This window comes from Rousettus aegyptiacus, unplaced genomic scaffold (assembly GCF_014176215.1).
Source record: "Rousettus aegyptiacus isolate mRouAeg1 unplaced genomic scaffold, mRouAeg1.p scaffold_m13_p_1, whole genome shotgun sequence".
Taxonomy (NCBI): Eukaryota; Metazoa; Chordata; class Mammalia; order Chiroptera; family Pteropodidae; genus Rousettus; species Rousettus aegyptiacus.
In genome coordinates, this window is record NW_023416284.1 from 9,822,598 (window position 1) to 9,834,743 (window position 12,146).

Consider the following 12,146-nt stretch of genomic DNA (forward strand, 5'->3'; position numbering starts at 1 on the left):
ATCCAGGTTCTTTAAAAAAGGCTGGTGTTTCTCAACGTGTATCAAAACGCTTTGGGGTGCTCGTGAAAGATCCAGATGTCATGCTGCACCCCTAACCTGCTGCATCGGTCTGGAGGCTGGGCTCAGGAATCTGCATGTTACCTACCAGCTGCCGCCCAAGGGTAGAGAGGCTCCCCATTGTGTTGTCTCTGAAAATGTAGGAAAAAGGGATAAGGAGAATGAGTGTGGAACTCGAGGAAGGCAGAACAGTAACTCACATCTCTGCACCCCACAAGGCCCTGGTGCCCTGGTGCCCGGGCTGGCCAGGTACCTGTGGCGACTTGCTCCCCTTTAAAGCCAGAAATTAACTCCTTCAGTGCTGAGGAGGGAACAACAGGTTCATATGCAAATGTAAGGTTTCTCCCAGCCAATCCTCAGCTCCTGACTCTGGGAAGGGGCTGGGTTTCCAGGACTGCAGCCAATGAATTAGCACCCCTGGTTGGAGGGGCAGGGCCAGGGTCTTTTAAACCACATGCCCAGAAGTATGTGGAGTAGTGTTGGGTTTTGTGGCCCAAGCCCAGTCACCCACCAGCATGTCACTGCAGAGGATAGTACGCGTGTCCCTGGAGCATCCCACCAGCGCTGTGTGTGTGGCTGGCGTGGAGACCCTCGTGGACATTTATGGGTAAGAAACAGAGGCCTGGGGGTTTGCAGGCCCTTGGTGCTGACCCACTCTGGGCTCTCCTTGTGAGCTGTGTAGGGCTTCCTTAGGGCTTGGGCCTGGCTCGGCTGCCTTCTCTGGAAACTTGACTTCGGAATACCTGCCAATCACAGAAGCTTGGGTCCCGCCTTTCACAGTTGGGTTTCTCGAAGACCCTATCCAGGGGATCTGAAGTGTGGGAGGCTAAAGTAGGGTGGAGAGGCTCGTAGAGGCTTGTAGGGCCTTGGAGGGTGCTGAAGGGGCTTGGGCACTTTTCTGTCTAGAGGACCCTGCAGGCTGGGCTGGGAGTCTGGCTGGGCACACAAGAATAGGAAGAGACATGCCATTCCTCCTGGCCTCATCCTGACTGCCTCCACCCACCCCAACCCCCAGCCTATGAACCTGAAAATAGAGTGTCAATCATGCTTTTAAAAATTACTTACCCTTCGATAGCATTTACTCAGTGTCAAGCACCGTTCTAAGAGCTTGACAGAGCTCTTGGATTTAACCCTTGAACTCTAACTCTCGGATTTAACTTTCACGACGACCCTATGAGCTAAATTTACTATTAGCGTCATCTCATTTGACAGATGAGGAAACTGAGGCACAAGGAGGGTAAGCCATTTGCTCAGGTTACTAAGCGGCCAAGCCAGAATGTAAGCCCATTCATAGTCATGATTCTTATGACTTTAGCTGTCTGCCATGTGAGGAGGAGGGATCTGGTTTTCTCCAGCCACTCAACGCCCATGCATTATGCCCTCCTGTATGTCCATGTCCTTAAGGCCGGCTGCTGGAGCTGAAGCCCCGCCTTCTCGCTCTCCCAGGAAGAGAAGGAGAGTTTGGGCAGGGTTTCAGGAGCCGGGCTCTGGGAACCACCAGGGAGCTGGCTACTTAGCCTTCTGGGGAGTCTTCAGGGGCCCCAGCTCCTGAGGCTGGGCTGGGGGCAGAGGTAATCAAGGGCCTGGAAGGGAAGAAGGCAGAGCCTTGTCGCTGTTCCCATCTTACAGATCTCCCAGCTTCTTCTCAGACCAGGCTTCTCAACCTCAGCATGATGGGCATGGAAATTCCTTGAGGGGTCGGGGAGTGGGCTGGGCCATCCTGTGCACTGAGAGATGCTGAGCAGCGTCCCTGGCTTCTACTCACTAGATGCCAGGAGCACACCTCCCACATGTGACAACCAAAAATGTGTCTCCGGACACTGCCGAATGTGTCTGGGTTTGGGAGCGGGATTACCCCCAGTTGAGGACCAGCGTCCTGGCATCAAAAATTTAAAAATTGCAGTGAATGTAATTGGAAGCAGAGATTGAGTTAGTCCTAGAGTATTAGATGAGAAGGCGTGAGGAGTTGGTCATGGGAGAGAACTAAGTCTGGAGCAGGCCCAGCCCAGCTAGGTACTAGGAGCAAAAGCCTGGGTGAGGGTGGGTGGGCAGTGAGGAACGGGTAGGGGATTTGGTAGCTTCCAAAAGAGTGGGCAGTCAGAGAGCCTGTTCCAAGGGAGGTGTTGAGAGAGGAGGGGTACCCATGCAGCCCAGCGCCACCCCCTTCTCCAGTGCTCTGTGCCCATGGGGGTGACTCATCTTCCCCAGCTGCCTCCTGCCTGTAGGGCAGATGTGTCTCCAGTCCGACCTGCCTTGGGAAGCTAGGGCCTGGCTCCTTCCCCACAGAGCTTCTCAAGGGGATGGAGGGTGGATCGAGAGACAAAAGCTGCAGTATCTTGGGGTAATGTGAGTGGGTGGGCCATGTTGGGGTTCACGGAGGAGGCTGTGGGTGGGGCAAGGTGGAGCACCTTCAAACTATGGATTCTTGGGTCTCGACCAAATCACGGTGGTATTCCTTTTGGGTCTAGTGTGTGCCCAGCATGGGGACAAACAGGTGAATGAACACACAGGCATGGTCCTTGACTGCTGAGAACACTGCGGTTCAGAATTCTAGCAGAAGCTGGACCTTCTCACAGGGCTGCTGTGGAAGGGACTCTTGGCTTGCAGGGGGAGCGGGACGGGGTTATGCTAAGGTCTCTTCCGGCTTGGAGATGCCGTAATTTAGCTATCCCGGGTGGTCAGACTGTGCGCCAACAAGAGATGGGGCAGTGGGTGTGGTTCTCAGTCCCAGCTCCATGTCTTAGCAGCTGTCTGACCTTGGGAAAGTCACTTAACCTCTCTGAGTCTGTTTCTTCATCTGTAGGATGGAGGCAATATAATAATAATTAATAATAATAATAATAGTAATAATGATACCAGCGAAGATACTTAGAGCCAGCTCCATCCGGTTACTGCCCAAAGCACTTTACACATGTTAGCTAATCCTCATAATAAATCTATGAAGCAAGGACTATCATTCTCCCCATTGTATAGATGAGGCCAAATGAAAACAATTTGGCCTTTACTTCAAAGGCCTATTGGGAGAACTGAATGAGATCGTACATGTACAGCATGTAGGCAATATGCTGAACGTTCAATAATGGTAACTGTCACCATTATTATCACCGTTGTGATCATTTTAAGCCTTTATCCTGGCCCTGTGGACAGTCTCAAGTGTCCCCAAACCCGCTATATACAAGATCACTAGGGTGCGACCTCTGATCCTTCCTGGGAGAAGGAGGAGATGAGGAAAGAGAAATTAGTGTAGGCCGAGTAGTCAAGGCAGGCTTCTTGGAGGAAGGGTACCTAGTAGAGCCTCGAAAGATGAGCACAGGCAAGACCACTAGGCCTTTCTAGCTGCGGCAGTGGATTAAACCCCATCTTCCTGCCGTCTGTTGAGTGGGAGAGGGCCCTGCCTTGGTGAGGGAGTTTTGTTTTTCTGAGCGGTAATACAGGAGTGTGCTGGACTGTGCCCCAGGGTTAATCGTGCAGCCAGGGTTGAGAAACGTTGTCCTTTATGAAAGGGGCAAACAGCTCATGCCACCCCGTGCTCACCAGGGTTGGTTTAATGGGGCGAAAAAGCTTGAGCGCTTGGGGACCAGTGGCCCCGAGGTTTCGTCTGAGCTCTGTCACCGTTTGCTCCTCTGTCATCTGGAGCAACTTTCTGCACCATCCTGGGCCTCGGTCTCCCTGCACGTGCCCTGGAGAGGTTGGCACAGAGCAGTGGGTTTCAAGCTCTGCTCATGTAGGCCTCTGGTCCCCCCCCCTGATTTGACAAAGCAGCTCCCCTCTGTCTCCAGTGGCTTTGATGTGAGAGTTCTGACCGGCCTGTGCAGACCTGGCCGGAGGCCGATGCATCTCCGACTCTTTAACTGTTCAGGCTTTAAGACACAGGGTCTGCGTGGCTGCATGTCCCCTCGGCAGCGGGAAGAGTGTCGGGTTAAGGAGGAGCAGTGATTTCCTGTCCCTGGTTCTCTTGGCGTGGCTGGCATAGTAGGGGTCTGGGAGCCTTGCTTAGTGGGGAGGAGCCCTCCCGCCCAGGTTCCAGCTGTCTGGCCTTAGTGGGGACATTGGTGGTCATCTTGCCAACCTTTGTGTTTTCAGCCACAGGGGACTATTTTTGTTTTCCCAGAGGCTGAGACCCTGAGTCCACGGAGGGAGAGGATGGGTTCGGGTTTGCAAGGGAGTGGGGACAGAGCTGGCTACGAGTCCTGGCTCTGCCCCTTACTAGGTGCGTGACTTTGGGCAAGTAACCTGTCATCTCTGAGCTCCGGTTGCCTCCTCTGCGAAGTGGGGACAATATGGCTATGGGAGCCGCCTTCCTCACCACTGTCACCGTCGTCCCCCTCACCATTGAAGGGGAGACACGAGACACAAGGAAAGACCTGACTTCCCTTGGTTCCCGGGAGGGGCAGGGCTCGCACCCACCGAGTCATCCTCGCACGCCCTGGGCGCCAGGCTCCGGTGTTTCTGAGACGGTCTCCCCTTAGCTGCGTTCCTCAGTCTTCACTGTGCAGCGGGATGCTTTTAAATGCCGGTTCTGGGGTGCCGCCTGTAGAACTCCTGGTTTGGAATCCGTTTTCACCAGGCGAGTCTGAGGGTGGCCACTGTGAGGGTGACCAGCTGTCCCGGTTTGCCTGAGACCTTCCAGGTTTCAGCACTGAAAGTCCTGCACCCCAGGAAACGCCTCCGTCCCTGGCAAACCAGAACCGCTGGTCACCGTGCTGGGTTTCACCCTCCATTCTCCACCTACCAGGCTGGCCGGGAGGGCTCGATGTCGGGGAGGACCTCGGACTACCCTGTGTGTGGACAGCCTTGGCTGGGGAGAAGCCAAGGCCCCAAGCCACGTGCTGGGCTGGGGGGCACTGTCGAGAGCAGCAGGCTGGCTGGCAGCTCTGGGTGGCCTGGCTGGAGGAAGAACTTCGTCCAGAGCCTCTGGCCACTTGTCCTCCAGGAAATAGGAAATCCAGCTCTTCCTGTACCTGGCACAGGCCTCCTCCCAGCAGCCACCGCTTTGACCTCCCTAACACACAGCTTCCGTGATGGCGTCCGGGCACCGGACAGGACGTCTGGAGCCCTGTCTTCCAATCCCTTCTCTTCTAGGCCCTTCATTTTTCCCAGCAGTGAAATGAAGGCATGGGTCCAGGGGCCCTTGACTTTCGCTTGTCCTGAGCGTTTACACACGCCTACTCCTTTAATCTTCTCATTATCCCCACTTTATAGATGCTGACACTGAGGCGGAGGGAGGCCACATCACCCCTTCAAGGTCACACTCCTAGTGAGTGGCCGGGCCGGGATTCGAACCCCAGCCCCAGATTCCACAGGGTCCACAGGCTTAACCACCTTGGCGCGGCTCCATCAGTTGCCCCTCCTGCTCAAGAGCCGTCGCCGGCTCCCCATTACACAGGAGTGAAATGAAAACTTGATACAGCTTGAGTTTGAACTTGACCTCCTGAGCCTCCATAGAGAAAAGCCCTTCCCCTCAGATGCGTCTCCTCCTTGCCTTTGGTTCACCTGCCTTCCTCTGGGAGGCCGTCACCCGATATCCTAGCCCAGGAGGCCCCAGCCTCCAGGACTCGGACTGGTCGGAGGCCTGTTAGAAACCAGGCTGCACAGCAGATGAGTGGTGAGGTGAGCGAGGGAAGCTTCGTCTGGGTCTGCAGCCGCTCCTCAGAGCTGGATCACCGCCTCAGCTCCCCCTCAGATCGTCAGGCCTTAGATTCTCGTAAGGGCGCCAGTCCCTGGTGCCAAAAAGGTTGGGGACTGCCGCCCTGCCCCACCCTCTCAAACTGCATCCAGCTTTCTGTGCTTTAATTTACTTTAATAATCTGTTCCCCCATCCTGGTGGGCAGTTTTCCAAGCCTTTCCTATCAATTATCACATTTGAGCCTCACCATGGCCAGTGATGTTGGCCAAGTGGGGGTCATTATCCCACTTTATAGGCGAGGTTACTGAGCCCAGGGAGGCTAGTGATTTATTCAAGGTCAGCCGGCTGATGCGTGCGTGACCCACTCTTGTCTAGGACCTGACTCCTGACTCTGGTCCTGGCACTGCTGAACTCCTGGCTTCCGTGGGCCCCTCCTGGGCAAGGACGCTTCCCCCGACACCTCGCACAGGCCTGGCCCAGGGAGATACAAGAAGCCAAAATACCCCACACTCGGGGGGTGGGGGGGTGGGGGGGTGGAGGGTGGCCTGGGGCCTGGGAACTGGGTGGAGCTTTCAAATCAAAAGGACAATCAAAGCTGCTCAGCTTTAGCTTGTGGATGCCTGGGGTCCAAGGGCAGCTTCTGATTGGAGGGAGCTCCACAGGAAGCTTCAGACCAGGTGCCTAGGGAGGTGGGGCAGAGGGAGGCGCTGCAGGGAGGGAGCCCTGGGTATGAAGGGGGCCCTTCCGCCCAGGTCCGCCTCCGTGTCTCTGTCTCTCTGGCTCTTCATCGCTCTGGGCCTCTCCATGTCTCTTCGTCTCCCTGTCTCTGAGTCTCCTGCCTCTCCAGCTTCTCCATGTTCCCTGATGGGCTGGCCCATCAGCACAGGGGGCACCACCAGCCCTGGAAATTACAGGCTGTGGGAGGAGGGTTGCCAGATAAAGTCTAGGATGCCTAGTTAAATACGAAATCCAGATAAATAATTAAGAATTTGTAAGTATATGTCCCAAATAGCACATGGGACATACTCGTAGTAAGACGATTATTCGTTGTTTACATGAAATTCAAGTCTAACTGGGCGTTCTGTGTTTTTATTTGCTGAATCTGGCAGGAGAAACAGGTATGTCACCTCCTCGCACCTGGTGCGGACATGAGCAATCCACCGGGGTGGGGCCCGCCTGGTGGTGCTAGAACTTGGATTTTTGGTTTATTTCCCTTTTTATAAAAAGACCGCATTGAGAAGTATTCGAATCATGCTGGTGGAGGAGTGAGGAGGGTGTTTTGGAAGAGGTCTGCTCTCCTCTAGGTGGGGCAGGGAACGGAAAGGGCTGGGGTAGAATGACCAGCTCTGCAACCCTGGGGACATCTCTTGCCCATCCTGGGCCAAAGCCGAACCACGTGAAAAGGGGAGTAATAACCCCCTCCTGCTGGGGCTGCGGCGAGCATTAGGTGAGCCAGTGTTTGGAAAGGCTTAGCTAGGCCTCCCATGGTAAGTGCGCAGGAGGGGGCCTCGAGGGTTTTGGTTATTGTTGTCATTACTCTCAGGGACTTAATGGGTGAGACTGTGGGCTCAGAAACCAGAAGACCCGGGTTTGGGTCCAAGTCCTGCCACTTACTAACTCCACGACCTTCAACAAGTTACTTAACCTCAGTTTCCCCATCTGTACATGGGGACAAGTAATAGTACCTACCTCCTAGGCTTATTGAGAGAATTACATGATGTAACATGCATAAAGAAACGCAAATGCTGGCACATAGCAAGAGCTCAGTAAGTGTCAGCGACTTATCTCCTAGGTGCATGTGTGAGCCGCTTCCTCTACAAAGACTCCTGGACCCCCTGGCTCACAGTGGCCTCTCCCCACATGGGATCCCGCTGACCCTTGTCCCTGTGGCCCTGAGCCCCATCTGTCTGCCCCATGTCCTCAGCTCTTGGGGGGATTGAAGGCTCTGGGGAGAGCGGTGGGTGTATCTGCCTCGGCCTGACAGTGCTCGTGTGTGCAGTGGGCACCTCACAGGCAATCGGAGGGCGGACGGATGGATTTCCAGGAGGGCTCCCAGACTGGCTGGAGTGAGGAAATGCAGTCCTAGAGCCAGAAGACCTCGCAGACTTCTTAACCCTACAGTTAATGCCTGGGAAAGTTGCAAGGGAGATGCAAATGAACACAGGGCCTTGGAATGTGAGAATGTGTATACGTTTGCATGAGGTCCAGGCTGGATTCTCAGGAGGTTACTGTGAGGATCTGAGAGGCCTGGAGTGGTCGGGGAAGGCTTCCTGGAGGAAGCAAGAGTTTGAGCCAAAACTCGAGCATCTGAACTAGGGCTTCCCCCTCTAGCACTTCCCATGGCTTTCCCTGTTCTTCCAGGTCAGTACCGGAGGGCACAGAGACGTTCGAGGTCTACGGGACCCCCGGTGTGGACGTCTACATCTCCCCCAGCATGGAGAGGAGCCGGAAGCCTGCCGACACCAGGCGGTGGCACTGTGATGAAGGGTTGGAGATCATTGTGGTCATGAACTCTCCCAGCAATGACCTCAATGAGAGTCATGTGAGTGGGTCCCCGGGTCTGCGGGTGAGGCGGGGATGCAGTGACCGGGCTCCACAAAGGCCCAGCGCCCTCTCTTTCCCCCGAGTGCAAGGTAGCCTGCCTCTGGAGCCAGCCAGCATTGCAACTTAAAGACACAAAATGTGTGTCTTCTGGCAAGTGGGACACGCGTCAGCCCCCTAGGCCTCAGTTTCCCCATCCGGGGAAAGTCACAGCGCCTTCCTCCTAGCGCTGGTGGGGGGAGAATCACGAGCCGGCACTTGCTCTTTCTCTTGCTTTCCAAGACTTCTTGTGAGAGGAGTTGGCTCAGTTCTTCTGTGTCGGACCTCAGTTTCCCCATCTGTAGGCTGAGGGTTGATTAGGTGATCACGGCCACTCTGAATGAAGGAGAGCAAGCAGGGATCAGGGGCCAGGGAGAGATGCTGCTCCCTGAGGAGACCCCCCTTCTCCGAGGGGACGCTTCCCCAAGCTGCCTCGCCTCTTCCTCATCCGCTCTCTTCCTGTCCCCACGCCCGCCTCGGAGGCACGACGACTCCCATTCGGGTCCTCTCGCTGCTCATTCGCCCAGCAAGAATGAGTGTAACAAACCCCAGCTCTAGGCAATGTTCTGGCTCCGGGTCAAAGGTGGGTGAAATGGGGCGGCCCTTGAGCTTGGCACAGGTGATGGTGCTTTAAAGAGACGGGAACCAGGACTCGGTGTGTGGGAGTGGTGGGTTCACGTTCTATGCCAGCAGCCACGTTTTGGGAAACGGGCCCTTTAAGGGCACAGACCATGTGCCCAGCACCGGGAAGCCATGAGCTTATCCAGCCCACAGCGCTGAGAGGCAGGTCTGGTTGCCATTTCACAAGTGGGGCTACCAAGGCCCAGAATAACTGTTCCAGGGCTAGAATTCAACGCAGACCTGCCTGACACCTGGGGGCAGGTTCCCTCCACCATGCCTGCCTCTGTTCCTATGCAAGTTTCTGAACTGAGCCTCTCTGCTGGGCTCTGTGAGACAGGTGGGGCAGGACTCGGTGAGCCCATTTTATAGACAAGGAAATGGAGACCAAGAAGGGGCATGGTTTACCTGAAATCACATGATCTAGTGAGTAGCAGAGTTGGTGAGGGTCAGGTTGAAGTCCCTGGGGCAGTGCGAGAGGACCAGAGGCCTGTGAGGGGCCCCTTCTGGCCGCCCTGCCGAACTGGGGCCTATGTGGATGCCTCCCCACCCTGACTTCCTTGGCCCAAGGACCACAGGGATTGAGACGTACCCCCTCTACATCCCCAGCCTTTGGCCAGGATCCAGGTAACTGTACGTCCGAAGTGAGCATCATTGCTGGGACTTGACACATGGGGGTCAGCAATGATAGGATTTAGGGCCTCCCAGAACCAAGGGAAGAGTGGCTTCTGCAATGTCCTAAACCCTCTGCCTGAGAGGAGAATGTCAGAGCCAGGCAGTTGAGGGACCCACATCGGGGGGGGAATGTCCAAGTGGCGGGCCGTGGGTCGAAGGTGGCTTTGAAGTGTCAGCATCCAACTGCTTTATCGTCCTCGCCTTATTCAACCCCACTTTGGACAGTTATCGGGTGCTCGCTGTAGGCCAGGCACCATGTTGAGCATGTCACATGCATTCCTTCTTTAATCCTTACGGCCTATAATCGATCCTACAGGGTAGGAACTATTATTATCCCCACTTTCCAGCTGAGGAAATTGAGGCCCAGAGAGGACAGTAACTTTTCCCAGGATGTTTACACGTGGCGCATCTAGAATCTGAGCTCTTACACAGTGCCACCCGCCCACCGATAACGATAGCTGATATCTCTTGGGCACTTCATATGACATGTTTCTAAACTGCACTACAGTCCTCCGAGGCAGGAACCTGCATGGTCCCCATTTTGCAGATGCAGAAACTGAGGCGGCTGAGAAAGGTAAAGGGTTTTGGCCAAGGTCACAGAACCCAGAGGTGCTGGGCTCAAGTCCGAGCCTGTCTGAGTCACACAGATAAGGAGGTTGGCTTGAAGGGTGTCCCTAAACCCTGCCCAGTCCGAACTCCTCATTTTACAAATGGAGGGACTGAGCCCCAAAGGGGAGCGGGGACTGGCCAAAACCACACAGTCGTCATCGGCACACTGGGACGGACCCAGGTCTCCATAGAATCCCTCACGGATAGTTCCCATTTACAGACGGGTCAGCTGAAGCAAAGGAAAAAATAAAAGGCACAGAGAAGGCTAAAGGAAGAGCTGAGTTGGCAAACTGAACTTTAGTGCACGGAGATTTCTGAGGTTGCCTCCTCTCCTCGCCAAATATCCCAAGACTCGTCTTTTAGGATGGGGGTTCTTAGCTTCAGTTGACATGATCTTGGGCCCATCTCTCTGCAGGTTCAAATTTCCTACTACTCCAGCCGTAAGCCCCTGCCCCTGGCCTACGCGGTTCTCTACCTCACCTGTGTTGGTAAGTCGGGGGCCATGCTGAAGGTGTGGCCAAGAGGCCTTGGCCAAGACAGGTTGGAGGGTGGTTGGGAATGGCATTGAGCAATGGCCTTTTTACAAAAATCAACTAGTTTTATTTTTTACATTAAAGTAAGAAATGCACATTTAAAACATGTGAACGGTACAAAAGAGATGACCCTTGAACAACATGGGTTGGAAATGAACATGTCCACTTATATGTAGATTATTTTCAATGGACCCATACAATTTAAACCTGTGTTGTTCAAGGGTCAACTCCATGGTAGGGAATCCGAGTATGCAGAGGGCTGACTGTAGTTATACATGGGAGGTCAGCACCTCTAACCCCTGAGTTGTTCAAGGATCAACTGTACATTGAAAAGTAAACCTTGTTCCCTCTAACCCAAGACTTCCAGTTCCCCAGGCCCAGCATCCTTTTAGAGACATGCTATGCTTATACATGTAGATACATACATATCTGTCTATCCCCTATTTTGTAAGCAAATAGAAGAATATATAGACCTGGAACTGGATCTTGCTTTATCCAACTTAAATTTTTTTCTGCCAGTTCTTCACAAATTGGTATATAACGTTCATGCAAGATGGCGCAGATGTTGGAACTATCAGAGAGCAAATGTAAAGTAACTATGATTAATATGTTAAAAGCTCTAGAGGAAAAGGTGGATAACATGCAGGAACGGGATTTCAGCAGAGAGATGAAAACTAAAAGAAGGATTCAAATGGAAATGCTAGAAATAAAAATCACTGAGACAGATAAAAAATGCTTTTTATGGGTCCATTAGTAGAGTTGACACAGCTAAAGAACGAATCAGTGAACTTGAAGATAGGGCAACAGTTACCCAAACCGAAACACTAAGAGAAAGAAAGAATGAAACAAAATAACAGAACAGAGATCTAACAGCTCTGGGACAGCATCAAACAGTCTAAATTCAGTGATATTCCCATCCAAATCCAACATGGCTTTTTGAATAGAACTTCATAGAGCTGACTCTAAAACTCACATGGAAGAGCTAAGGGCAAGGATAGTCAAGAAAATTTTGAGGAAAAACAAGTTGGAAGGATCCATGGTGTGAAAGACTCTTTTCCAAGCTGTAGTATTCGAGGCAGTGTGAATATTGGTCAAGGTGAAATACAGAGTAGAACAAATTGAGGACTTGACAGACCCACACTCATGTGGTTATCGTATGAGAATCAGTAAACTCGGAACGGTATCTTGTACCATACTCAAAAATAAATTTCAGATGGGTTAAACATCGTAAGGTGAATATCAAAATTTGAAAGCTTTTAGAAGAGAATATCTGTAAACTTAAGGTCAAGGTTTGTTTCTTTCTTTGAACAAGGCAAAACAATAGCACAGATCATAAGGGGAAAGGTTGGTAAGTTAGACTATTAAAATTTAAAACTTCTATCCAACAGAGGCTGAGAAAAAGGTCCAACTCTGGACTGGGAAAGGAAATGTGCAATGTGTATGGTCAA

At 53.0% G+C, this 12,146-nt stretch overlaps 1 protein-coding gene across 1 annotated transcript in view; it reads left to right on the forward strand.

Moving 5' to 3' along the window:
• The first annotated feature begins 572 nt into the window (after window positions 1-572).
• The window catches only part of PADI3 (peptidyl arginine deiminase 3), a 28,839-nt gene continuing 17,265 nt past the window's right edge, over window positions 573-12,146 (forward strand). The window contains exons 1-3 of the mRNA XM_016128420.2: window positions 573-664; window positions 8,045-8,225; window positions 10,581-10,653. Coding sequence (XP_015983906.2) covers window positions 573-664; window positions 8,045-8,225; window positions 10,581-10,653 — 346 coding nt within the window. The remainder of the gene's footprint in view (window positions 665-8,044; window positions 8,226-10,580; window positions 10,654-12,146) is intronic.